Source organism: Homalodisca vitripennis, chromosome 1 (genome assembly GCF_021130785.1).
Source record: "Homalodisca vitripennis isolate AUS2020 chromosome 1, UT_GWSS_2.1, whole genome shotgun sequence".
Taxonomy (NCBI): Eukaryota; Metazoa; Arthropoda; class Insecta; order Hemiptera; family Cicadellidae; genus Homalodisca; species Homalodisca vitripennis.
Genome location: NC_060207.1, coordinates 48085360 through 48113161, shown reverse-complemented (window position 1 = coordinate 48113161; position 27802 = coordinate 48085360). Strand labels below are relative to the sequence as shown.

Genomic DNA, 27802 nt, shown 5'->3' with positions numbered 1-27802 from the left:
CATAATATACAGTTACAAAAACTTTTTATCTTCATAATTTGTCAGATAGAATCAAAACAATCAGGAAAAGTATACAACCTAAGGCTCTAAAGATATGCATTTTTTATTATTTCTATTGAATACTACTGTACTGCGAACGTTGAGTTTAGCTCCAGTTTAACTTCGTCCTACTACTGCACTGTTAGGAAACTGCCCAGTTCAAGCAATCCATCTGATACACGTTACATGTATTACTGCATTTTAATGGTGACATGAAAGTGTACAAAAATAAATATACAAAAGTATAGTAATTCTACTTTCTTTACCAAACAGATTTGTAATTTATAACATAAATTTGCAAATACTATCACTAAATTGTGCATAAGACATTGACACAAAACAGATAAGTAATAGAAACCATCATAAAATTCAACACTCACTAATTTTAGTTCATTATTCATTTGATTTTTAATTGCACTTCAAAAATCAAATTGGACGTGTGTGTGTGTGTGCTATTATGATTAAATCGTTGATACAATTTGCAGCAGATCAGTGACAAGGAAATATATTATTCTCCAAACTAAATGAATTTTTCAAAGGTTTGTTTCTAGCTGCAATTACAGCTTTCTTGTCAATCTTAGAACTAAGTTCAACAAACTTATCACGGTTTATATTGGCCATCTGTCGCATCTTAGCAGCAATCTCCTGCTCTATGACATCTTGGTAAGCCTTAGCCTCGCCCAGCCTCTCCATCTCCTGTAGGAACTCTAGTCGCTCCTTAATCTCTTCAACCACTGCAACAATCATCCACATTTGAATTTTTCTGAAAGTAATTGTGGTTAAAGACAATAGTGATGTTAAAAGATTATTAATATTGCCAATTAACAATTACTGATAGTCATAAATCTGCTTCTTATTTAAATTTTATAACATAGTTTATTTTGTAATGGAAGAAAATAATGTTGTAACCTATTATCCTATTGTTTTTGTTTTGTTTTAACAAACACACTTTATCATAGATATTGATTATTACCAATTTATCTGGTTATAAGATAATAAACCAAAAGTTGAAGAATTAGCCTTTGATCAAGAATATGAGTTACAAGGGCTGGTGTCTTGCATTGTAATATACATTATAATAAAGCAGCCCACACATAAACAGTCTGATGATAACCGAGGTGGTGTTGCCATACATTTCTAGCTGATGATGTTTGTTTGTTGCAAAATGTGTTGAGATAGAACAGTAATTATCCATACACATAAAACTGGCAACTGTGTTGGTGGTGGTGTCTAGGGGGGATTCAGACACAACAGCCATCAGACTATTTTCGTGTGGACTACTGTAGCTAATTTATTGAAAGTGTTATTTACCAGGACTGTTTTTCATTGGTTATAACTTTAAAATGTTTAAAGCTAATAAGTGTTCACTATATTTGCAAACAAACAGTAACTTCAAAATTATGAGAATTTGAAGATAACATTTAAAAATTATAATTTATAAATTATGTTTTCTTCACATTGAAAATAAATCAGATATCCAAAGCTTATACCAAAGTTGTTTAAAAATTAAGTACTCTTTTCTTATAAAATAGTTAACAGTTTTAAAACTATTCTCATACCATTTAACGAAGCGTAACAGGCTTTGCTAAGGTTCAATAAAAAATTTTAAGTCTATAACTCATTTCATTACTGAAAAATAGAACAACAATCATGTGGAAAACACATTTTTACTTCCTCGGCAAATGAAAAAGAAATTTCGTCAGCCTACTGAGTGATACACTCAACGATGCTCAGCTAAATTCCATGGTTTGACATGCAACTCATTATTTTATATGTAGAAAAGAAGTTTCATTCAATATTTTAAGTATACAGATTAAATCTTTCTCAAGATATCTTGCCAAATGAAACATTCACATTTTCGTTCAATAAATTTGGTTTCATATTAATGTTTAAATAATAAGCCGTTACTCCGTCACCATAAAAGTATGTTGTTGTATGTGTCGAGATAGTTAGGCTACATGTATTAATATATTACAAGCGACAATTTAAAGTCCAGTGACTACCATTTGTTTTTTCATAAAAGAAAAATCCTGAAGTTAAATGCTGCAATGACGACAGTGGCATCAAAATGAGGGCATTGCACTTAATACACAATGTTGTTTTATATATATTAAGTGGCTTTATATTGATGGCAAATAAACAGAAAAGTAGATAAAAGTGTGGGCTTTCATATAAAAATAAAATTGTTACTAAAAGTTTGCTTCATTTTTGTTATATATCAAAAAGGTACTTAAGAAACATAACTCGTACATTATGCCATGTACCAGTTTAACAACAAAAAATGCACAATGCATACACCCATTTTATAAAGCACACACATTAACTTAACAATGTTACACTTCTATATAAAATAAACCTGTTTAACCACCTGAATATGTTATGAAGTCTTTAAGTCTATTATAAAATATTTAGGGCCCAGTTTAGCCTGTATTACTTGCAACTGACCATACAATAAGGCCTACCACACACGGGTTGACCCGTTTGCAACCAGAGTTTAGAACTAGTTTCAAACGCAACGAGTTGGCAACCAAAATAAAACCTGACTCCACACACGACGCGACTGGGTGTGGATCAGTTGGCGATCTCTGTGCGAACATGCGTATAGTGGTATAGTAATGTTTACATTCACATTTTTTACTTGATAAATTATCAATAATTGAATAGTTATTTGTCGGAGTGTAACTTTATCGATCATGTCAAGTACTAGTGAGGATGAGGAAGACATAATTGCATGTTTTCGGATGTTGGCGGCACACTAATATTGCTGCCTGACTGGTGAGAGATTAGTGAAATGCTGGAATGTGGCGACGCTGGTGTGACATCTGATGTGCCTGATATTTCATCAATAAGAGTAAAAACTTTGCGTTTAAATTGTTTGATTTGTGAATCACTGAGTTCTTCCAACTCTGGTATCAAGCTAAGAAGGAACATTTTCAAAGCTTCTTTCTTGTTACTATCGTTTGCGGTAGTACTATTTTCAAGTCGTGCTGTTTTTGCCTTAAAATATGCAGCAAAACATTGATCTGCTTCGACAGTGGCTTTTTTCTTCTGCGTTAGGCGTTTTTTACCTTCATTGGGAATGGACGATGGCTGTGAGCTGGTACGAGGTTGTATTGGTATGATTGGGGAAGACCGGGAAGTATTATCCTGTACTATTGACGGCGATTGCGGTGATTCAATTGAAGGATCATCTGGAATATCATCCAATATTTGTGATTCCAATAAAGTTTCGTCGGTATTTACGTCGCTACAGTTAGGAACCTCTGGTAAATTTCCTGTAGAAGGAGGAGCTGATGTTCTTACAAACGGCAAACAAAACTGCATGGCCTCTGCCAGGTAGTAGGCCTTCTTCTTAGCGCCAGATCCCGAAGGTGAAGGTTTGATTTTTCGCATGAATACTGTCCGGAGATTACGCCACTTGTCTTTGCATTCCGCAGCTGAAAAGAAAAAAAGGGATAGCAAAACTTGAATCGGTTGGCCGATGTAAGTTGTAGTATAAAGTAGAAATGCACAATATTGTACGTGTGATAAGTACACTAAGTATTTATATATAATTTATGAAAACCCGTCAGTAATTATGCTTGTTACATTCAAGCGTTTGTTACAGGTATTTGGCTACAGGATGTTCATTTGTCGCTCTCTCTTTATATTTTGCATGAGGCGAGAGTACAGTTGGAGTCATTATTAAAGAAACCACGAAAATCATTTGGAATGCATTGCAAGCAACTTACATGCCGGTACCAATAGGTGACCAATGGAAAGTAATTGCCGAACGTTTTGAGACATTGTGGAACTTACCAAATTGCCTTGGGGCGTTAGACGGAAAGCATATCCGCATTGAGAAATATCCAAATACTGGTTCAGAAAATTTTAACTATAAAAGTTTCAATTCAATAATCTTACTCGGATGCTGTGATGCTGATGGTGCTTTCACTATGATAGAACCAGGATATGCTGGACGAAATAGCGATGGAGGTGTTTACAAGGTCAGTGCCATGCGATACTGGCTCAACCATGGTGCTTTTCAAACTCCGCCACCCACCCCATTGCGATACGACGACATACAAAGACCATTCCCTTACTACTTCTTGGCAGATGAAGCGTTTCCACTAGCACGCAATGTAATGAGACCATACAATGGAAAATCACTCAATGATGTAAAAAGAATATTTAACTACAGATTAAGCCGAGGAAGAAAATCTATTGAATGCACGTTTGGTATGGCTACTGAAAAGTTTGCAGTGTTAAATGGTCCCATAAGATGTCGCAATGCAGAAACAGTAATCGACATCGTAAAAGCCGCTTGTATCCTACACAATTACGTACGTAAAAGAGAAGGTATCGACTATACGCCGGCTACAGTGGAAATAGCTGAAGGACCATGCCCAAGACAGCATCCAATCACTGAACGCTCTTCGGCAGTTACTGTGAGACAATATTTGGCAAGTTACTTCATTTCTCCTCAAGCATCTCTGCCCTGGCAGTGGGAAAAAGCTATAGAATAAATCATTCTTCCAAGTGAAACATCATTGATTGCAAGATGTCGGTTTTGCAAGCCTATAAGGAAGGACTCAAGTAAACTGTCAAAACATACTTCAATAAAACTTTGTACATTAAATTATAACTATATTTTGTAACTCACTTATTATTAATTTCTTTTCATTTAAAATTATAATACAGAATGTCCCAAATAAAGGGCCAAAATCCATGATATTTTAAATGGGTAAAATATTTTACATTACCGCCATTATGAAATGGTCAAAAAGGTTTTATTTTCTCAAGACTGTATTATCAACCGCATGAATTTTAGTTTCTCACATATACTATAGTACAGATAAAGTATGGTGGTCATGAAAAAATTCTAATTTTAAACGGTTTAAACTGTCAAATTATCGATGATAACGATAGGTCTTGAGATATCAACACTAAACATTTTTGCTTATTTTGACTGAAAAACCATATCGTTTGGCTGGCACTACTTCACAACGGGACACCCTGCACATATCTGCTATCAATTACCTGTCATGTTCATTGCTACTCCAATCTCGTGCCAAGCCTTGTCAGTTATATCCTTTCTAGAATATCCTGGTAATTTGTAATTATACAACACTTCGTACTTTTCGACCTCTGCTACAAGTTTTAAATTCAACTCTTGATCACCCATCTTGCACTCACAAACACGTGAAACTATGCAACGCAACTGTTTGGTGACAAGAAAATACGGTCGCATGCGACCAGTCGGCAACTGATTTCAAACTGGTTGCAGTTTAGTCAGCCCGTGTGTTGATCCCCACTCCAGCACACGTCCAAGGTCAACAAACAGTTGCGTCTGCAACCGATTTGAAACTATAGTCGCAAACCGGTCGACCCGTGTGTGGTAGGCCTAAGTATGCATTGTCACCCTAAACCATTTTGGAACCTTTATTCAATTCTTTCGAATGCAGAGATTTCAACAAATTTTCAGCTGCAAAGTTTTAAATTTTAGACTATTTTTAGGTGTAAGTGATCTTACAATGGTCAAACAATGTGTCAGCATCAAACTCCTCTTCCTCAGCTCTCTGTTTGAGTCGAGATGTCTTCAGAGAACTAGGATCTGGTGGAAGATTCTTGCCATAGGTCATCAGACTCTGCAACTTCTGCTTCTCTTCCTCTCGGTCTTCTGATAGCACAAACCAGGAAAATAATCTGAGTGAGAGTGAAAAAGAGTAGATGCTACATATCTGATACTTACTAATCAGAGTTTTTTTTATTGGTTGAATATTTTTTTATTTCAAGAATAATTTGATTACAGCTCTTTAAGATTTTTAAAGACAAAATTCTTATTATTATTCCACATTTGAAGCAGAATTTTGGGTCATCCTGATTATAATCAGGCCTAAAGAGAAATGGTTGAAGATATATACTCTTTACACAGTATGTGTAATAAAGATGAGTGCAGGGAATGATGTTTTTGTATTCATAGAAATGTTAACTTCCATAGGAAATTATTTATTAAAATATATAATTTTCTTCAACATAATTTTGTTTAAACAATTTTTTTGAGCTGTTTGATTACAAAATTTCCCAAATATCCTACTTAAATGCTTGTAATCCCTCACGGAAAACCAAAACATTTTTTATACTTTTTCTGTTTTCAATGACATTTTACAGAGTTATAAGTTGGTTGAATATTCAAAGTTAAATCTTTCATTGAAGCCATCATACCAACTAAGATTTTAATTCCGATTTTTTGTCATATAAACAAGACTAATCAAGATCACTGATTGACTAATCAAGAAATCTCTAATACTAATGAATAGCATAAGATTTTGTATAAGCATGTATATTATCTCGAAGACAAGGACTAAGAAATGGTTTTCAGACCTTAGAACTCCCACTCCAGTGACTACCAGTTTTTAGATAAAAGTGAATAGAGTTTTTAGATAATTAAACTATACTATAAATCCTTATGGTTTTTATATGTAATCAATATCGCAAATGTTCAAGGTACAATACATTTTTATATAAAAGAGTTTAGGAAATGCTGTATGAAGTTGCAAAATACTTTTTACTTTTGAACCGGAAAAGCTTGATGAAAGTATTGTAAATGTATGTTTTACTGAATATGTATATTTTATTGTGTTAATAAATTTCTTATACATATGCTGTTTACACCATTATTGTACTCATTTGGGAAATAAAGATGCCAATTTACTGACAACAACAGATATGCAAAGTTATCAACATTTGAGATTTATATAACTCAACAGTTGGTAGATTTCAGATTTTACTTTTCAGCTGATTTAAACCAGTGGCGTGTATAGAAATTTATTTTGGGGGAGGGGACTGACACACTGGGTGGTTTAGGAGGTATAAAAACCATCCAAAAATAAGGGCTTAGGAATCTTTCACCAAAAAATTGTTGAGCTTTAAGACCTTATAAATGTATTCAAGCTTAAAACATACTACTGGGTACAGTATTGTATCCCCCCTTATATATCTCCCCATGATTTCAACACTCATACAAGTATGAGCAGCTGGAAGAAGCTTGTCTCTGGTTGGTGAATTTATTCAAATTATTAAATTATGTGAATTGTAGATCCTGATTGTAGTGAGCTTATCTTTGATAAAGTCAACAATCATAACCAGGTTAGAATAAAGATATTTTAATTGTTGATGATTCAGAAGTTTCATATTTTTAGGTGAACTTAATTCAAAGGAGCTTTGTGAACAGACATTAAGGTAGAAGCTATTATAGATAAACCCATCTATGCTCAACAATATTAAAAAACAATTTTATTGTCTTTTCACAAATTGTTCTGGTCATAAATTGGGCCAGACTCAATGTTGATTGCCAATGTAAGAGAAATAATAAAAAAATGTCATGGTAGTTAAAACACAGTATAAACTCTTCCAAGGATTTCAGTGATCGAGTTTGAGCATCACTTGATTCACTGTGTAGATGTTGAAAATGGAAGTACATAAAATAATTCTATACTGGTTATGAACAAGTCATAATAATTAACAAAAAGTACTTTCAAAATTTACTATGTTAAATAATCAATCACATGAATTAATCTTTTTTATGAAGTTTGCGATGATAAACATTACATGATTAAAATTAAAGAAGCCAGAAAATGATTATACACAATGGAGACAATATGTGTGACTCACTCATGTTAGAGTTGTATGGTGGATGGAAAGTGTCTCGCTGGTATGCTCCAGACCGCACAATAGCCTGATAACTACGGCGACGAGGCAGAGCGGGGGGCACCAGCACCTCTCCCCTTCCTGTCATTCCTTGCCCCCGCCCTTTACTGGCACTATTCCCACGTTCCGGCCCAGGTAGGGGCTCTCCATTCTTCACAGAATTTTTCAAGGCCTGCCTCTGTAGTATTGAGAGCTTACTCTCTTCAATCAGACCTATAAAAAGATCTTTTATAGTATATTGCCTTAAAGTCTTAATATTTTTTTAGTATTTTATTTAATACTTCTGAGTAACACAAATAGCAAGTGCATGAATAGAATAGTCTGCCCACTGCCAAACAACTGTAAACTGCAAAACAAATGTGCATCAAGTGTGTGTAAACACTGTGTTGGACTGTTTTGTATCTATTCAGATGGATGTTAATTCCAGATTCCAGGAGTCAAATTTGTCATAACGTTATACTTTAGACACTGCACTAAGTGGAAGGTGAACTGGAGCTGAACTTAACATGTTTTTATATCAAAGTAATAATTTTTTACATAGTGTACCTATCCAAAAAAAATTGAGACCCAATCTGGACTAACTACCATAAAAGCTAATAAGTTCTAAAATTTTTGCTGTAATTTCTTAGTCATCTAGGCCTGATAAAAAAAAAACTTTCCATAATTCCCTTTACCAATGTTTTTTTTGTGATAGACAGCATTTTCAAAAAGTGTTTTTCAATCAATTAGAATTAATCTGACTTTTTAAGAACTAGTTTAGGTTATATGTTTGTACTGGCAAAGTCTATCATTTGATACGTATTTTATACTCATGTGAATTGGCATAGCCATAAATTGGGATCATTAAACACTATAAATTAATTACTACTTATAATTCTTGCTTGATAAGAATTTAGTGTAATATAATTTAAATCAGCACATTCCATGTATATTTTTCTTTTATTGAAACTGTCCGTAGATTTCTTTTTAGTGATTCAAGCTTAGTTACCAGGACATCTTCACCTGTTTTATTTATTTTACAACTCTTAATTTTCTGTTGTAATAAAAATTGGATAGAGAATTCATCACAGATGTTATCACAAGGTTCAGCTTTTCTGGATAAAAAAGGATGGAAAAGAGATAATACTGAAGTTGACTGAGTATATAATTTTTACAGCTAAGCATTTACAGGCTAATATATAATCTTTTTTATTTGTGTTTTACTTATAAGCATAAATGTATATAAATATTCATTTTGTTTTAAACACAAAAATTGAACATTGTTTATATTTTGGGTTGTAGTAACAAAATTTAGGTATTGTCTACGAGGGACAAAAATAAAAAAAGTTTTTTAATTTTTGATAGTTATCAGATATCTGCCATTATTCAGGTAAATACTGTCAGATAATTATTTCTTTACTATGGAGCTTATTCATCAGAAATAAATTGGCAAATATAACACACTATGTTTTGCTCTATACTAATTTTACGGAATAAAAAATAACAAAATCTGTGCAACGTGTCAAAATGATGTGCTAGTCAGTCTTAAATTCATGCCAACTGGAGGGTTAAACATTAGAACATGGTGAGTACAAAAGTTTCAGGTAATTCTGAGCAATGGATCAACTTCAATTTCTCTCATATTGTTATATGATGATAAGGTAATTCTTAGAAAGTAAGAAACATGAAAATTAAGTGTCGGAAAGTCAAAATTCACATTCCTGAACAAGAAGACTCAGAGTATAAATGTTATCACTGTAGGCAGGATACATTCAGATCAATCGTTTGCATCATGTTGACTTTAATGCGCATAAATAAAAGTTTAAATTTATTCTTACCTTACTTAATTAATCTATGCAATATCCATCAAGATTGAGTTGCTAACTTGGTATGACCGTAAAATTGAAATATAGCCTACTATATTAAGGGATGTTTTTTATTTGTGACAGCAGTGCAGAGTGGCGTTACTGAATTCTGCACTGATGGCTAGTAGCATTAATGGGTAATCAGTACTTTCTCGCACCAAATCTTTCAACATGATCTGATCACAGTAAAGAACCAATCCAAAATTCCTTAGCGTTCAGTATGGGCCATGGCTGGCAAGATAATCCCTCGAGAAATTATCTAAAATTCAAGCTCAAATTACTTGGCACCTCAATCCATCTCAGATTTGACGACGTCAGAAGTGGTGTGTCACGTGGAAAATGAACTTTCTTAATGCTTGGCAAGGTCAACGATAGCTTTCCGAAACTTGATTTTGGTACTTTAGGATTATACCGACCACACCAGTATGAAGAACACAAAAATATAAATTTATAGAAACAAACATGATAGAACGAAAAAACAACGGTTTAATTACAAAATTACAAGAATTTCCAGATATTTTGATCGGTATTGTTGTTGCTGTTATCTTATCTTTCTCGATAATCCCGATTAGGGCAGGGCGCGCCATCACATGATTGGCACAGTACATAATTGCCTTTCCATTACAATTCAATTTATATTTCTGATCAGCCCCTCTAGAATTTGATATTTTACTGATAGGTACTATCTCGAGGGATGTTTTTCTTTCGTCGACATCAGCGCGGGCTTCGGCAGAACCTTCGGTGCTGCCGAAGCCCGCGCTGATGGCCGGAGGCACTCGCATTTTGGGTGGCGGAGTGTGATCAAGAATAAAAACAACTTTGAGTGTTTTTTCAATAAAGAGTTTAGTTTTAGTTTGGTAATGTTTGTTTTTGTTGAATTTTTGTGTTTGGAGAAATGTAGAGGTAAAACACGGAATTACAACAAAGCGACGCACCAGCTGAACGGGCGGCGAGACTCTGCAATCACGTTATCTACTAGACCGCTCGACTTTGACCTTTGTCTGAGGGTGGGGAGGGGTTTGCGATAAGACAATTCCTGTTTTATATTGACGAAATATTGTTCTACGCTAATCTAGTAATCAGTAGAAGCAAAATGTCAAATAACGATTCATATCTGGGTGTGGTCGGTATAATCCCAAAGTACCTTGATTTTCATGTTTATTACTTTCTAAGAACTGCCTGATCGTCATATTAAAATGTGAAAGAAATTGATTTGACCAAGTAACTACGCATAATTACTAAGTAGGCTACTTACAAGATTATCAATAACAATAATAATAGCTTACAAAATGTTTACAACAGCTTTTTATTGTTATAGTACAGTAAATTATTTCTATGTGTACAGGAAATTATAAAACATAGCCTATAAAATTGTTTTAAACAATATAACCAATATAGTTCAGAATTTTTAGATAATAAAAGATAACTTAGGGTTAAGACAACATGAGAATTGAGTGCTAACATTAAATAATTGGAACAATAGCTGGTAGATCAGAGTCCACATTAAACTGTAAGTTTCTGGTCACTGGGGTCAACAACAAGTTGACTACTACTATGCTTTATGAGTAGTAGTTTTATAAATTTACAAGGATAGTACAAATGTGGGGTAGAGTACGATAAGCAGACCTGGTTTTTTATATTGAAATTGGCAAACGATATTACTTAATCATAACCACCGATATAATCAATCGATACTGATTAATTATTTTGAACAAATAACTTTATAATAATCTATATCAACAGCTGTAATCACTTTCAAATAATACACGTAAGGTAATATTTCAATTTTATATATAAGTAACATTTGATTATTAAAAATGGCAGTCAATTTTAGAGAACTGCACAATATTGCTTTACGTGGCTTCAACATGTTGGACTCGTACTGAAAAATCCATTATGTGAAATTTGTGGGAAAGAAACAACTGTAACTGTGAGAGGAGCAAATATGGTCATCTTCAGTTTTCCTAATTTTGCTTATGATAATTTGTTTCATCACTGTAAATATTAAATCCATGTTTTAATTTAAAACATATGATTTTTATTGAGGACTGTATACTTTTATATTGATTGATAGTCTAGGATTTGAGATGCGAATATTAGGTATCGATGATTACATTCTTCAACATAAAAAACCGGGTCCGCTTATTGTACTCTACCCCAAACGTGTGCATAAATAAATAAGGTACATCACATTATGCACTAGTAAATAAATTAGGCCTAATATCCATTTTGGGTATTGCAGTAATTGAGGTTCATAGCCTAAGTTTATTTTTTGAAAAGGAACAAATAGAAGATATTCATTTAAAAACTCAAGCCTAATTAATCTGCCAAGCCTAGCCAAAATTATTAAAAATTATATCTATTATAGGGTCAGTTAATTAATGTTAGACAATTTGAACATTTATAAAGAAAAATTAGCAATAGTTTGTTAAATGTTTAATATTTTATCAGTACAATTACTATTAAACATATACAACATAATTTATGAGTTCAAACTAACTTACGGTTTAACAAGTTCTGAGTCTCTTTGCTATATTGAACCTTGTGAGAGTGGAATAAACCTCCATAAGTCACACGATGTTCTCTTTCCATATTTATTGAAAGTAATTTAATTATGTAGAATGTAGGATATTAGAGCCTATATCAAACAAATAGTTATTTCATTATTTCAACAACTACTACTCTTTCAATTGCCAAATAATAAATAGTCATCTAATTTGAAATCTAATGGCTAATGTACTCTGGATATTATGACTATCCAAGAAAGGACGCAACAGAAAGTTTGTTAATTTCCTCCTTTGTAAATAGCATTCAAAACAAAGTTTGTTATTCCATACCCTTATAACAAATGTCAAATGAAAATGTTTCCGGAATCTATTCCCAGACAATATCCTTCAGAGCAACTTCCTCTTGTAAAGAGGCTTAAAATGAATATTACACTACTATCAATATACTTATTATAAAAATACAATTTTGTAAAACTTAAAAGGATTTTTACAAAAATTAACTTGATTTTTTATAATCTATTTTCATAGTTTGGATTTATTTATTTAAATTCCCATGGTATAACCATTTTGCAAATTACACTATTAAGATGATTGGATTATTTTGTATAGGTAACGTAAAAGCTTCATACCTGAAATGTTTAGAAAGCACAATTAGACATACATATATACACTAGTTAAGTATATGGCCTAGACTCAGAAGCATTAAGCAAGAAATAACAATATATCATATCACAAGAAAACCTTTAAAACATTTCTTTGCATCCAAACACAACTTTTTATTTATTTATTATTTATTATTATTTCAACGGCATCCGCCAATATACAATAATTTCACAACATTTTCATGCAATTTAAATATAACATCAACAAAATAAATAACAACTAATTAAATTACAGAAAGTAGTGATTATGCAGTGGAATAATAAATAAGTATTAAGATTTGTGAAATAATGTTACAATAGTGAAAAATCACAAACATCATCTCCAACTGATATTAAGGGGAAAAAACTCTATCACTCATTACTGTTGCAGTCTCTTTTTAAGGTGTGCGATGCTGTCATAAAACATATCACCATCGGAAGGAATGCTGTTTCCACGCCTATGAAGTCGAGCAATAGGACCGTGGTAGCTGTAATTATTTGAGTGGTGGCAGGTTGAAAACATATTCCTGGATCTGGTTTCAGCAGGCACCAAGAGGGATATCCTACTCAGAAGCTCTGGTGAATCGATCGCCCCGTTGATAAGCTTGTGCAGGAAAATAATATCAAACATTCTCCTTCTGCACTCCAGCGTAGGCAGAAGAAATTCCTGCTCAAGTGCGGGGACAGAGACCTCCCGATAGGCTGCACCTCTCCGGACTCCTTGAAGTCTGCAAAATTTGTTTTGAATACTCTGTAGTTTGTGAATATGAGATGCGTAATGAGGGGACCAAACAAGAGTACAATATTCCAGATTAGGCCGAACTAAAGCCTTATACAAGAGCAGTAGTGTCTCGTCTCCGAACGTTCCTCTAGACATTCGAAAAATGAATCCTAGCATTTTGTTTGCCTTCAAGGATACCGCATCAATGTGTGCATCGGGTGACAAATTTGTAGTCAAACTTACTCCAAGGTCGTTTATCGAGGTCACTCGCTTGATGTCGCCGGATACAGTGTAATTGAAAGCAACAGGATTCTTCAGACGACAGAAGGTGATTGTAAAACATTTGGTTGAGTTAATGACCATCTTATTATCATCGCACCACTCAGCAATTAGGTTCAGATCACGTTGAAGATTGAGACAGTCATCACGAGAGTAAATTTCTTTGAATATCTTGAGGTCATCTGCGAAGAGGAGATATTCCGATGATAGGTGGCTGATGATGTCGTTGACAAACAAGTTGAAAAGAATAGGGCCAAGCTTGGACCCCTGTGGGACACCTGAGGTGGGAGGAAATTCTTCAGACAAATGGTTTCCAAGTTTGACCCTCAGCGAGCGTCCACTTAAATAGCTCTTGAACCATTCTAGAGAGAGTCCGCAGAAACCATATCCTTCGAGCTTGGAAATTAGAAGTGAGTGACTAATCTCGTCAAATGCCTTGGAAAGGTCTAAATAAATGCTGTCCACTTGATGTCTTCGATTAAACGCAGAAAGAATATAGTCTGTGTAGATGACAAGGTTGGTCTGGGTGGAACGACCCTTGCAAAACCCATGTTGTTGGGGGACAATGATACTCTTTATGTCATTAGATATCAATTCCAGCACTAAACCTTCCACAACCTTAGCCAAAGCAGGCTGGATGACGACTGGCCTGAAGCTGTCGTTTAAATACAATAATTGCAATATACTACACGGCCTGGTATGGTACTGCGTTTGCGGGCCGGTACGTTAACAATTTGTCTGCCAAGATATAAGTTACAGAAGACTTCTTAGTGTCGAAAATCTTGTTCTCGTGAATAGGAAAGTACCGGAACTTACAGCAGTTGCTTCCAGAGTGTTGCAATTATCAGACCTGCTCTATATTATTTTACGGGCGTGACGGCATCTTAACTTTCCAGTTTGGTACAAAGGAAAATTGAGTTTAAGCATGAGGTACAGTTTTGTAGATTGTGTTTTATTTAATAACCTGAAAAGTATTCATCACACTGAGTACAGTATATCAAACAAGAATTAAAACATAAATTATTACTTTGAAACCCTCTTGTTATCATAATACTACTAAAACTGTTTTGAATCAAAATATTATGTAACAAAAATATAATAGTAAATAAATTTAAAAAGGATTTACATTAAAAATAATACACATTGTTATGTTGCTACCAAAATAAAATTATACAAGATATGTATTGTTGATGTGGACTCAAGTAAACCAAACTATTTTATTTAATTTAGGCTTTACTCTATGGTTTTGGCTTTTAAGCAGAACCAAATCAATCAGTTTCCAGTAACCGTCATTCTATGCTCACTGACCAAACGTATGATTGTAACAAAAACTGTTATAAGCCGGTTCTTTCCAAATATGTTCCTAGAATGTTTGCATTTTAGTTTCTTATGAAATCATCCTCTTTTTAAGAAATACAGTATGTGTTAAAGAAAATGCATACATTTTTCAAAATTAAAACAGAATCCACCGGTCTGTATGTCACTAATGGGTATCAACACTGCATCCTGCAATACACACTCTGTATATTATGTCATTAGGATTATATTATTGCGCCTTTACTTACAAATGCTTATTAACTTAATGAATTTGATTCTTTAATTTTTGGAAACAAGTCAGCAATTGCAGTTTTGTTTTTATTATTTACCGGTATTCTTTGTAGGGGTTTTTTTTAGAACGATTCAGGTTTTTCAGCGATTAAGAAATATTGAAATGAGATGAGAGACCACGAATGAAATGATATCCCCAGCATCATATAAATCAATTCATGATTCCTTTTAACCTGATTTTAAGTTCATTGACATTCACTATTCATTTATTCATTTTTTTATATATACGTTGTTGTGTAATACTGTGTGTGTGTGTGTGTGTGTGTGTGTGTGTGTGTGTGTGTGTGTGTGTGTGTGTGTGTGTGTGTGTGTGTGTGTGTGTGTGTGTGTGTGTGTGTGTGTGTGTGTGTATTTTAGGTATTTTCACATACAGTAAGTGTTGCAGTCTAACATTGAGTTTACGCTAAGGAAAGCGCACACATGTATTTTTTTAAATTATTATGTAGTTTTGTCTTGTATTTAATCCCACGTTCGGTAATAATCAGGAAAGTTTCAGTCCAAATCTTTTTATTTTTAAAGGTAGTAGAGAATTTCTCAAGTTCAGCACTGAGAGATGTACCTAATGCTATAAATAATTAACTGTTTTGTGGCTCACACGATGCCCTTTTTTGTTTCATGAGATACGGCTCTTCTCAAGTATTCATACATACATAAAACGTTCGTATATACGATAAGGAACTATCGGATGACAGTACTGTTTCTCATTTGTGCATGATATTCTCATTAACCTTCCGGGCGTAACTAATCCAATGAGCAATAATCTTTGGCTTGTCAGACACACCTTTTGGTTTATCACTAAGAACGCAAGATTTGATTTTTGACTTATATAACATTGTTCTCTAATTTATGACAACATCACTACTTGTAATTTATTGAATTTGTACCATAGTGGATTGTACATTCCAAAGAAAAAAAAACATGAAAAGTCGTACTAGAAAAAAATATCAGTGCAAATTTGGTCTTTTAAAAACATGCCAGAAGAAACTGTTGTTGTTTATATTTCTGATCTGTTACTGGATCAACTTTAAGTCGATTTATACTTTTACAATAGCTTTCTAGCAGAACAACACAAGGAAATAAAAATCTAGATACCAAAAACAAGAACTGATGTTGCAACAAGTGATCAGAAATCATAAGTTCATGCTTTTTATTGCCGAAGCCACTTAGCCATGTTTACAGGTAATTAATTATTCATTATCCCTATTGAGTTGTTGATACATTTAAACTGCATTTCCATTTTTTAGTTATAAAATTTGTTTTGTATTAAACAACTGACAGCCTATTTGTGTGTAACAATTTGTTAATGGTAATCAAGTCTTGACTCTTGACGTCAACTGGATGTTTCAGGCGTTCAAATGTTCGGGTGATTTTGAGATGCAAGCACGAGTTATCTGTTATTTACAAGAATTTACAAGAGTGATCTGTTCTGGGCAATCCGTATTTACAAGTTTTGAGTTTCCTCGACGTTCAGATCTCTTGAGACGCTTAGAAATGGAAAAAATATGAACTTGCACCGGAAAATCCCCCGATCTCTCGGGTGCTTTAAGTTCGGTTGACGCTGTACTACTAGTCATAATGTTACAGGTGAACTTTACCGAAGAGTTTTGCTGTGAAGACAGTGCCGCACCACGCCGTTTGCAGACAATGGTGCGCCTTACCAAATAGACTTTGAATTGAACCTCTTATCGGTTGATGTGGAATCAATTCATTTCTGCTGCTTTTAGTTTAGTTTTATTTCCTTATCTTACAACATCAGAAGCCTTATTTAAAGCATAAACCATATATTTTAAGCCAAGCTGGACTTTTTGGAGTTTTATATTTGTTTAGGCAATGACAAGGTCAGTGAAGTATCATATACTTAAACGTCGTAAGTATTAATTAGCGTATTAGTGTTCTATGCCACTTATACTGCCAAATGAAAAATATCATAATTAAATATGTAATTTACCTTCAATATTTAAAATTATCGTTTCTCTTTGTTTTGTTAATCAATACTTTGTTTTTTTTCTTATCATTGATTAGCCCGTTTAGCCGGTGTTTTTGATCATGTGATTAAATCATGTGGTATGTCAAATTCTCAGCTGGTATCCAATTTTTTAGGGGCGTTACGCGCTATTTTGTAACTGCTATTAAATTTCAATAGTGTTGATAGTTATCAACGATTGAGTGATTTGTTAATTAAAGTTTTGTGTATAAACCATTTAGTTGTATCTTTAGCACCATATTATACGTTTTTTGAAGTTTTGGTAAGTCCTTCTTGTTTATACCACCTATGGTATGAATTTTATTACATTCCTAACCTTTGAGTTGTCCATAAGGTCCAAGCTGGAAAATTAACCTCAAGAGTTCTTGTCAAATTATAATAGCCTAGGGCCTAGTAATATTTTTCTCGATTTTCTATCTTTGAGATAAGTTTAGTGGCTGTTGTATTCTTTGTTGGTTGGATTCATCTATGTAAAGTATTATGCGGGATGGGAGTTAAAAGTCTCAGAATGGTCTTACATTTTTATTTAATCTCTGTGGCTAGCAACTCCTGGGAAAAAAAGATGAAAACTGTGTTCATTGACATATGAATACATTTCTTTATCAATATCTTGTATTTTAAAATGCATACTTAGGGCATAAGTGAAGAATGATAAACCACCCCTAAAATGTTTTGCATGTGTTAGATCTAACCCCTTTTAGGCAGACAAAAAAAGTAATTGACCAGTCTGTAGAATGCTAGGGTCCCTTAATGATAAAAATGTTAATATACTATTGAAGAATGGTAGTCCTATTTTTATGCTGTTTAATGTTTAGCTAATGGCTTGTTAAAACTGTAAATAGGTTATTAAGATAGTTTACTCAAACTGGTTTTATGATACAAGCTTTTTTCAACCTAAAACGAAAATCACTGTGTATTTAGTGTAACCCTATTTTTTAAGGAATCTTAATTGTACCAATTTTTAATTTTGTTGATCCTTTTTTATTTCTAAGGCATTTAAAGGGCAGAGTGTGATAAGCGGACTCAGTTTTTATATTGCTTACCTACTTTATATACTTATACGATACTTTATATATCGAATAACTATCAACGTATCAAAAATACTGAATTAAAGTCACATTTTCAAATTAATACAAATAGTTTAACAAACACGTATAATAAATGAACCATAACCATTAATCAAATGATAAAATTAAAACAGTTGACAAGAAAAATGTTGTTTAAATAATAAAGAAAACGTAATAACAAACATCTTTAAACAAAGAAAGACAGTAAATCCTCTTTAAGTGTTATTTTATACATAGTTTTTCTAACTTAGAAGAAGTTACTTATAGAACAAATTGTGTAGAATATGAAAATGTATGTACAGTTGGTGGAGATGATTTAGTTATATTGTTCAAATTAACTACTATTGGCTAATTATATGGATGGATATGATAATTAAATATTCTTTGATAATTTCGATATTTAAAAAAACTGGGTCCGTTTATTGTACTCTACCCCTTTGAAATGGAATTATTTTCTGAAAACAAAGAGTCTTAATTGATATTGAAGCTATTTACACTAAAACTGTGTATACACAGAACAATTTAAAGTCCATATTAAAAAACTACAAATTGTAAAAAATACCTTTTGGGAGTATCTTTATTGATTTTTGTATTATTATTTATGGAAGATTAGTCTAAAAGAATAATAATAACCCTAATGTAATAACCATTTTCATATATATGTGCCCATAATTAATTGATTGAAAACATACGGTAAATCAAAACAGATAATTCTAAAGAAATAGTACGATGTGTATCACTAAAAACAACACAAAACACATGACTATTTTATATAAATAAATCAATCTACATACATATAAAAGAAAGTCGTGTTAGTTACACTATTTATAACTCAAAAACGGCTGGATCGATTTGAATGATTTTTGTGTTTTTGGATTTGTTTTTGTTGGGAATAGGATAATAAGTATTAATAATATATTTTATCAATAAAAATATTAAAAGAGGCAAAAAATATGTGATGTTTTATAACAAAATGTTATATTATAAATGCGTAAGTGCCTTTATTTGTTTGCTTTATTTTTACGCGTAAACTACTGAATCGATTGTACTGAAATTTTAGCCGGACATTCTCCTGTTCCTGGGATGAATATAGGCGTATTTTTATTTCAAAATTCCTTCCAGGCTATGCCCCACTGGTCTTTATAGTTACGAAAAATCCCATCTTGGTATCTAAAGTGTGTAATATTAATTTAATGAGCCTGTCAATGTAATCAAGTGTTCTCTGTAAACATTGTTTATTATTTTCAGTTTGTTTACATTTATAGTGAATAAATTATTTAAAGCTATAAATTTTAATACAGTTTTAGATTTTAGCCATTAGGTTAAGTACTAATCTAGCTTAGAAAATGTCCTAAAACATAAGATGGTCAGAATTTAACTCCGAAGACTCCCTTTGAAATAGTTAACAAGAACAAAGGTAGATGAAATTTCGCTGGACTGTTCTTTTGAACTAATGTACCAATTCCAGCTCTAAATTTTCTAAAGTATTAAAAACTTTTACTATGAATTTAAAGACTAAGATCAAACCCATCTTAGTTCTCCTTTGACAGAAGTAGGCTTCTCTGATCTGAGATATATATTTTCTTGATCAGGAAATAAAACAAAGTCAGCTTTGGAACAAAACATACTAATAACATAGTAAATTACAATGGCTATAATTGTAAACTTTTTGGTGTATTTTCTTGATTGTGGCAATAAGGCAAACTCACATTGGCATGGAAAATATACTTCACTTAAACCAGCAGTAGTCATACACGTGTAACTCATATTAATTTGCAAAGTGGTGGGTAACTACTAGCAGTGCTGATTTAACAGATAATGCAGTCTAACTTTTACTATACATTTAAAGACTGTTATTAAACCTATATAACTTATCTTTTGCCAAAAGTAGGCTTCTCAGAGCTGGGTATGTAAAATATTGAAAGCTTTGAAACAAAAAAAAAAAAAAAAATACTAAGACTGAAGTACATTAAAATAATCTTAAATATACACTTTTTAACAAATTCTCTTAATAATTGTGGTAACAAGGCAAAATCAATATTTTTGTTGTAAATATAATTCCCTCAAACCAGAAATGCTTATACACATGTAATAAGCATAAACCTACAAAATTGCTTGTAATGCAGTGGTTAAATGCTATTTATAATATAAAGTAAAGTAATGTTTCCAATCCAGAGAAGGTCTCCAGATTGTTTTATTAATAGATATATTAATTAATTACTCACCTTAACTATCCTTATTTTAATGTGGTGATTTACTAGTTTTGTTTTAAATTAAATCATCTTCAGTCACGGGTGGCATATAGGCATAGGAAGACTTATATTACTCTTATATCAGCTGTTTTGAGATCGTTAACACTCACACTGTCAATAGCTCAGTAAAACATCTTTCCTTTGTGCTTATATTTTGTCCCCTTTCCCTACAATCTTTCCCCCTTCTTTATATTTCACATTTGCCTACTTCAGATATTTTCTGTCTTGTACTTCTTCGTTTCCTGTCAATATCTTTCGCTCTTTCAGATTGATCAGGATCATCTTCAGATTTTCTCTGGAGCCCCTAATATTCAATTTTGTTATTTTTTAAATTCCATTCGGTTAGTGTTAGCTTTTTTTACTCTAACTATGCTAGATATAGGACCTAAAAAACAAAATAATATAATTGTATCCTTTTAATTAGTATCTGCATTAAAATTTAATTGGAAGTCTAGGATCTTAGATCAGGAAGAAGTACATAAAATATTTTTCTTTCTTCAAACCTGAGAATTGTTTTTTTAAAGTGAAATAGATATTTGTAATAGAACTTGTCATCCACAGCTTTAGTAATAGCCTAAATATCCTGAACTTGAATTGAGTCAGCAGATATATAGGGTAATCCTAATAGCCTAAGTACTATGCTTAAAATAAACAGAAGTTAAATTACTGTACAACAAAATCATATAATGTAAATTCATATTTTATTTGGACTATTAGTTATAGAAAATGTTCAACTGTTTTAATCTCTTTTAAACAATAGGCTACACGTGATGTAGCTATGGTGGGAAGGGTTGGTTTAATGCACATGTTGAGTTTAGTTCAATTTCACCTTCCATTTAATGCAGCATCTGAAATCTAACACTGTCTTAGATTTGACTACTGGAATCTGGAGTCCACATCCATCTGAAGAGATCTTGACCAGCAGCCATCCAGTGTAATCTAGATGTGGAGGTGTTATCATTAGGTACATAATTTAGTTCATTACAATGTTTTTGACACGATCCCAAAGTCTAGCAGAGCAATTGTATGTACGTAATGTATTTATGTTGGAAAGGGTTGTTTCAATGTGAATGTTGAGTTTAGCTCAATTTCACCTTATGGTGAATGGAGCGTCCCAGGTGTGCACCCTATGAGAACACCTCATCATTTAGATTACATTGGACAGTTGATGGGTAAACCAGACAGACCTCTTTTGTGGTCTAAGTGTCTCTGATGTTGAGGTGATGTAAGAGTTCATTTCAAACGTCTTTGTGACTGCCATTTTTTGCATCTCTTCAAATGGATGTGGACTCCAGATTCCATGAGTGTAATTCTGTACGAGATTGTTCAAACATTATTTGGGTTCTGGGTTTTTTTCCATACTTTTTTCTAGTAAACTTGTAACACTTAGATCTTTGGACAAAGGTTTAATAAACTCCATGAAACAAGATGTATGTAGGTTACTGTAAAAAGTAATGTTGCTGTAAGCTAAGAGAGAGTAGATCCAGAGGAATTATGTTTTTAGCTGAACATCCTAAGAACATGGCCCCATTCAAATGTAACTAAAGTAGATTTATATATTACTGTACGCAGAAACCAACAAGCTATAATATACACCAACAAACATTTTTATGCAGTAATTCCCTTAAGCTGCTAAGTATCTTAAACTCAGTTTTTTCCATTTTCTGGAGAATAGTCAGTTTATTTATATGTTACAAAGTAGTCATTAACTACCTATAATCAAGTATGGAATCCGTAAAAATAATTTTGAAATATGTTATCAATAACACAACCTTACTATAAGATATAACCTTTTTTGTCCTTAACTGAAGTACACTCTCCATTTAAAAATTCACATTTAGTGGTTGTATTTATTTTAAAAATTGTAAATTTGTGTGGATAAATTTATATTCTTGTTAGTTTTAAATCATTTAAGTTTAGAGTTTTATATAAAAAAAACAAACAAACAAAAACAGTGACAATAACAAACAAAATCTGAAAATTTTACTAAATTTAGAGCAGGCTATGCCTATATGACAAATGGTACATGAATAACAAGATTTATTTCTGAGTATATAAAAATACAAAAATTATAACTAAATGGGCAAAAAATCTGTAAAAAACCTTCTTTTTAAAATGTATTGGTTTTCAACATCTGAAGGAAACAGGACTTTTTCAGACATTTGGCATCGTTCAGTGATAAAAAAATCAGTAACTCTATGTTACGATATCTACAATCTGACCTCTTCTTCAGGTAAATAACTAACCTAACACATAATTACAAACAAGATTAAAATAAGCAAATCATACCAGAGCGTTGTGACACACATAAGTCAGGAATCACAACCACCATGTTGTGTGTCAATTTCACTAACTCTAAAAGATGTACTTAATATAAACAAAACAACACTATTCTTTAAAACTGAACTACAGAATGCAGGTCACATAGGTCTGTATTCGCAGACCAACCACCTACGACTGTCGTCTGCAATTATTTTGAGTTATCAGTTTGAGAATATCTTGACAGTAAATTTGACCCTTTTGAATTATCTGAACTTAGGATACAAGTTTTTTTTGTTTGCAAATGTACGCTAAATGAGCTTTTCCACTGGAGATGTTTATGTATCTCATTTGTTTTGAATGAAAAATATCCATTTTATAGTGTTATTAATATCCATTAATAACTATTTTATAAAAAGTTGTAGACTAAAAATTTTGTGCAGTAAAAAGTGAAATAAAATTGATTGTCATACTCCATAATTCTGAGCAAAATATTCTCAGGTCTTAATTTTGTATTGATACATTTAGTTATAAGTTCATCTATAAGTTCATTTTAATAAATACAAAAATATAAAACCTGTTTTAATATTAAAAGCCATCTGCAGTTTTATTAGTATGATTTACTTAATTATAATTTAAGCACTTTATTACTAAAACTGTAATGGTTTTCTGTATGTGTGTAATGCAAATGCTCAACAACAAAAAAACTGATATTGATTGATAAACATGTATGATCTGATATTACGCACATTGATGTGTTACATAACTTTTCAATGTGCAATGAATAATTTTATTCTCACGAAATTTATCTATTTAAATATTAATGTCAGTAAAAGTTTGAATTGTTTGGTTTGTTTTTTGTGAGGCCTATAATGTAACTCTTTCCTATAACTTATAATGCTGTAATATAATAATACTACAATACGTAGTTTAAACGCTAACAGTGGAAAACATGTCATTGCATCAGGGTTCAGTAACTCCCAGCCACAGTGAAGGTGTGAACTACATGTATTATAGTAGATAGTTATTATACAATGGTTTAACTCTCTAACTGTGGTAAACATGTAACTGCATCAGGGTTCAGTAACTCCCAGCCACAGTGAAGGTGTGAACTACATGTATTATAGTAGATAGTTATTATACAATGGTTTAACTCTCTAACTGTGGTAAACATGTAACTGCATCAGGGTTCAGTAACTCCCAGCCACAGTGAAGGTGTTAACTACATGTATTATAGTAGATAGTTATTATATAATAGTTTAACACTCTAACTGTGGTAAACATGTAACTGCATCAGGGTTCAGTAACTCCCAGCCACAGTGAAGGTGTTAACTACATGTATTATAGTAGATAGTTATTATATAATAGTTTAACACTCTAACTGTGGTAAACATGTAACTGCATCAGGGTTCAGTAACTCCCAGCCACAGTGAAGGTGTTAACTACATGTATTATAGTAGATAGTTATTATACAATAGTTACTGTAACATAGGAACATCAGTCAGTATTACACAGACTACAGTGTAATGTGAAGCTGGTATGGATTGTTTACATGGATGTCTGTCATGCATTTGATCAAATATGGGTATTATATTTTGAAAATTACATTTTTTAATACTTTTATTTTGAAGTAACTCTGCATTCAATATTTCAAAATGTTCAAAAATTGAATGCATCCATACTTATTTAGGTAAAACAACACATAAAAATATCCTTCCTTCAGGAAGAGTGAGTAAACTAATTTTTAAAAAGCGCTATAAAGTGGTAGGAAAGAGTTAGTTACATTGTGGGCCACACAACAAACAATGCCATTTCAAGCTTTACTGACATTAATATTTAAATTTAGTGGGAATAAAACTAATTACTGATTAACGTGCATGAAATCAGATCATAACATTTTATCAATCAACATCATTATTTTTGTTGTTTTTGAGCATTTGCATTAGTCACACTTACAGTAAACCATTACAGTATTAGTAATAAAGTGCTTAAATTATAATTAAGTAAATCATACTAATAAAATAGCAGATGGCTTTTAATGTTAAAACAGGTTTTATATTTTTTGTTTATTAAAATGAACTTATACATGGACTTATATTTAACTAAATTTAACAATACAAAATTTAGAACTGAGAATATTTTTCCTTGGAATTCTGCAGTCTGACAATAACTGCATCAATTTTACTTCACTTTTTACAGCACAAAATTTGTAGTGTGCAGCATTTTATAAAATAATTTACTAGTGTGTATTAATTACACTATAAAAAGGATATTTTCCATTCAAAACAAATCAGACACATAAACATCTCTGGTGGAAAAGCTTATTTACATTTGCAAATCCCCCTACCCTCAAAAAAAAAAAAAAAAACTTGTAGGCCTAAGATGAGTTTAGGTCATTCTGATTATTTGAGAATGAACACATTTAATCCTAATATGTAATATCGGTTTTAAATATTGGTGTGTGTTTTAAGTTCTCGATTTAAGAAACAAATTTAATGGAATTAAGAACTTAATAATTCTTAATAACAAAGAATAAAGTAAAATTAAAATATTGTGTCCCTTTCCTACACTTACTTAAACAAATAGAACATTTTAGAGAGAGGACATGCTTTAGAACTTGGGACAAAACTGTACCTAGCCTTCAATTTATTAACTGATTGCTCATTTACTATATCATTTTCATACCATGGTAAAAAATTGTAATTTACAATACTCCATAAAATGTTACACAATATTTACTTGTCAATAGTGGTACAGGTAAAAAAAAAAATAGAATTTGTAAAGTAAATAAAATTTCAAGAATAAGTTTTAGACAGTAAGAGTTAAACTATTTCAAGATTTGTGTAAAATGATGTAATGCAAATTGAAGAAATTGTTTGTAGTAAATAGAAAATGAGAAAAAGTGGATTGTTGATGAGTTTCTGACAGAGATAAATATTGGTAAAACAGTTTGTTTATCTTCCTAAAAACATTATTAACAAGTCTTAAAACCCAAGGGTCAAATATTAAAGCCGTAGAAGTATTAAAGAGTCAATAATATAAAAAAAAGCGGTACCTATTTACTAGCAGTGAATGGTGGGTGATATGACATGTATAATACAATACATATATAATACATTATATAACTAAAAATTTGCCATCAAAGCATTCGATGATAAAGACATACATTCTTCATAATGAACATAAATTGTTGAGATAGAATGTAACAGATCTGCAATAAACATTAAGGAAATAAAACAATGTAATATTTAACATTGCTCTTACTGTATAAATAGTAATTGTTATGCGTGTTCAATCAGCAAATACATATTATGTGTTGAAGTTTTGGAACCCCTGGCCTTTTGCAATCTGACTACACAAGAGTATAAATGGAGTTGCGTTTTCATATATGCAGGAGCTCTTGCTCAACAAGAAAATCGTAAATAATTCTAATCTGAATTAATAATTAAATTTAGACGTATGTATAACATTTGATATATAATCTAAAAATTTAATGTTTTAAACTACTAAATTTTAATTTTTTAAAGAATTTATCAGAAACTATATAATTTTCTAATGTTTTATATTCTTCCTGTCAAAATTTTCTTTGATTTGTGTAAAAAATATTTTAAGCTTTCTCAATAATACCAAGCCCATAGAATATTTTTATATCAGTGTATTACAATGTATTTATTTGTATGTAAGGAGACCAACTAGCTTAAATTACAGATTTCATTCAATACTAGGGGGTCTAAATTTGCAAGATAAATGATTTTAGAACTTGATAACCTGTACAATTAATTACTATAATTACTGTATTATAGATCAAACTAAAACTTTGATCTATAATAATGCATTTTAATTAATCAGAGAACATTGCTTGTTTAAGGATTTTTATATTACTTAACATATATATTTATTTATTTGTACAAAGTAATGTTTTCTTTGTACGTCATGTACAAATCCTATAATTAATTGTATTAATATTTAATGTTTTCATATTATATCATCCTATTTTCATTGGTATTTTTAAAGTTAGAATTATTGATATTATTTGGATGTAACTCTGTTACAATTTTTAGTATTTGGTTATATTAGATGAATGGTTTTAAATATGTAACATATTGTCAAATAGGCGATAAAGATTATCACTAAGCTGTAAGTTATATTACTGGTTTTTGCACTGAAAATTTACATTTTTTATATATTTTAAATTGTATTTTATTAATAATGTTTTTTTATTAAAAATACAAAGCAAGTTTTGAAATAATAAATACAAAGAAACATCATATTTTGTATAATATTGTTTACATTTTGCTGTTTTGGCAGTAGTTTAAATTATTTTTCAGATTTAATTTTGAGAGGTTTCTTAACATCTATAAAGTTAGTTTGTATTACATTTTACATAATATCTTGGTCTCAGTGTATATAAGTAAAAGGCATCAATAAGCAATAACCTGAAAAAAAAAAAAAAAAAAAAAAAAAAAAAAAAAAAAAAAAAAAAAAAAAAAAAAAACTACAGTAAACCTGTAATCACTTAAGTACAGAGTCTGTAAATAAACAAACCAATAAAAAGTGATAAGTAAGCCTTTTTGTTCTGTTAGTTGCATTCCGATCAGTCTTTATGATTAGAGGCCCCCAAAATTCACTCTGACAGGAAAAACAAAACATGAAGGTTGACTGGAACATCAGGGAAATCATCCATGAAAGGTGTAAAACATGACGCTCTGAATCTGCGATAAAAATATACAAGAGTGAAGAAGCTTCTTTATGGCATCTCTAACAAAAATTATCTAAAATCTTCCTTATAATTTTGATTGTAGACTATGACGACTTCCTGTACACATGTTTTATTATAATATTGATGAATGGTTAACTCAGATATCCATGTTTTGGAAATTAAATGAGATGTTGAAAATTTAATTTAGAGAAA

At 31.7% G+C, this 27802-nt stretch overlaps 3 protein-coding genes across 4 annotated transcripts in view; 1 reads left to right on the top strand and 2 right to left on the bottom strand.

The window, feature by feature from the left end:
- Positions 1–282: 282 nt before the first annotated feature.
- LOC124360945 (UPF0193 protein EVG1 homolog) lies at positions 283–12844 on the bottom strand. The gene is made up of 5 exons (XM_046814983.1): positions 12709–12844; positions 12077–12210; positions 7693–7941; positions 5552–5698; positions 283–773 (listed from the first exon to the last, which is right to left on the bottom strand). Exons 2-5 carry the CDS (start codon positions 12162–12164, stop codon positions 529–531), a joined length of 729 nt encoding a protein of 242 aa, XP_046670939.1. The 5' UTR covers positions 12165–12210; positions 12709–12844; the 3' UTR covers positions 283–528.
- LOC124360953 lies at positions 2569–3539 on the bottom strand. Its single transcript, XM_046814991.1, has one exon. It carries the CDS (start codon positions 3430–3432, stop codon positions 2743–2745), a length of 690 nt encoding a protein of 229 aa, XP_046670947.1. The 5' UTR covers positions 3433–3539; the 3' UTR covers positions 2569–2742.
- A 4568-nt stretch (positions 12845–17412) lies between the features above and the next one.
- Positions 17413–27802, top strand: part of LOC124360911 (elongation of very long chain fatty acids protein AAEL008004) — a 164088-nt gene continuing 153698 nt past the window's right edge. Inside the window, exon 1 of one of the 2 annotated variants that reach the window (XM_046814973.1) lies at positions 17413–17574. The gene's annotated coding sequence lies outside the window, so the exon portion shown is untranslated. The remainder of the gene's footprint in view (positions 17575–27802) is intronic. The other variant, XM_046814917.1, reaches the window with a different exon arrangement.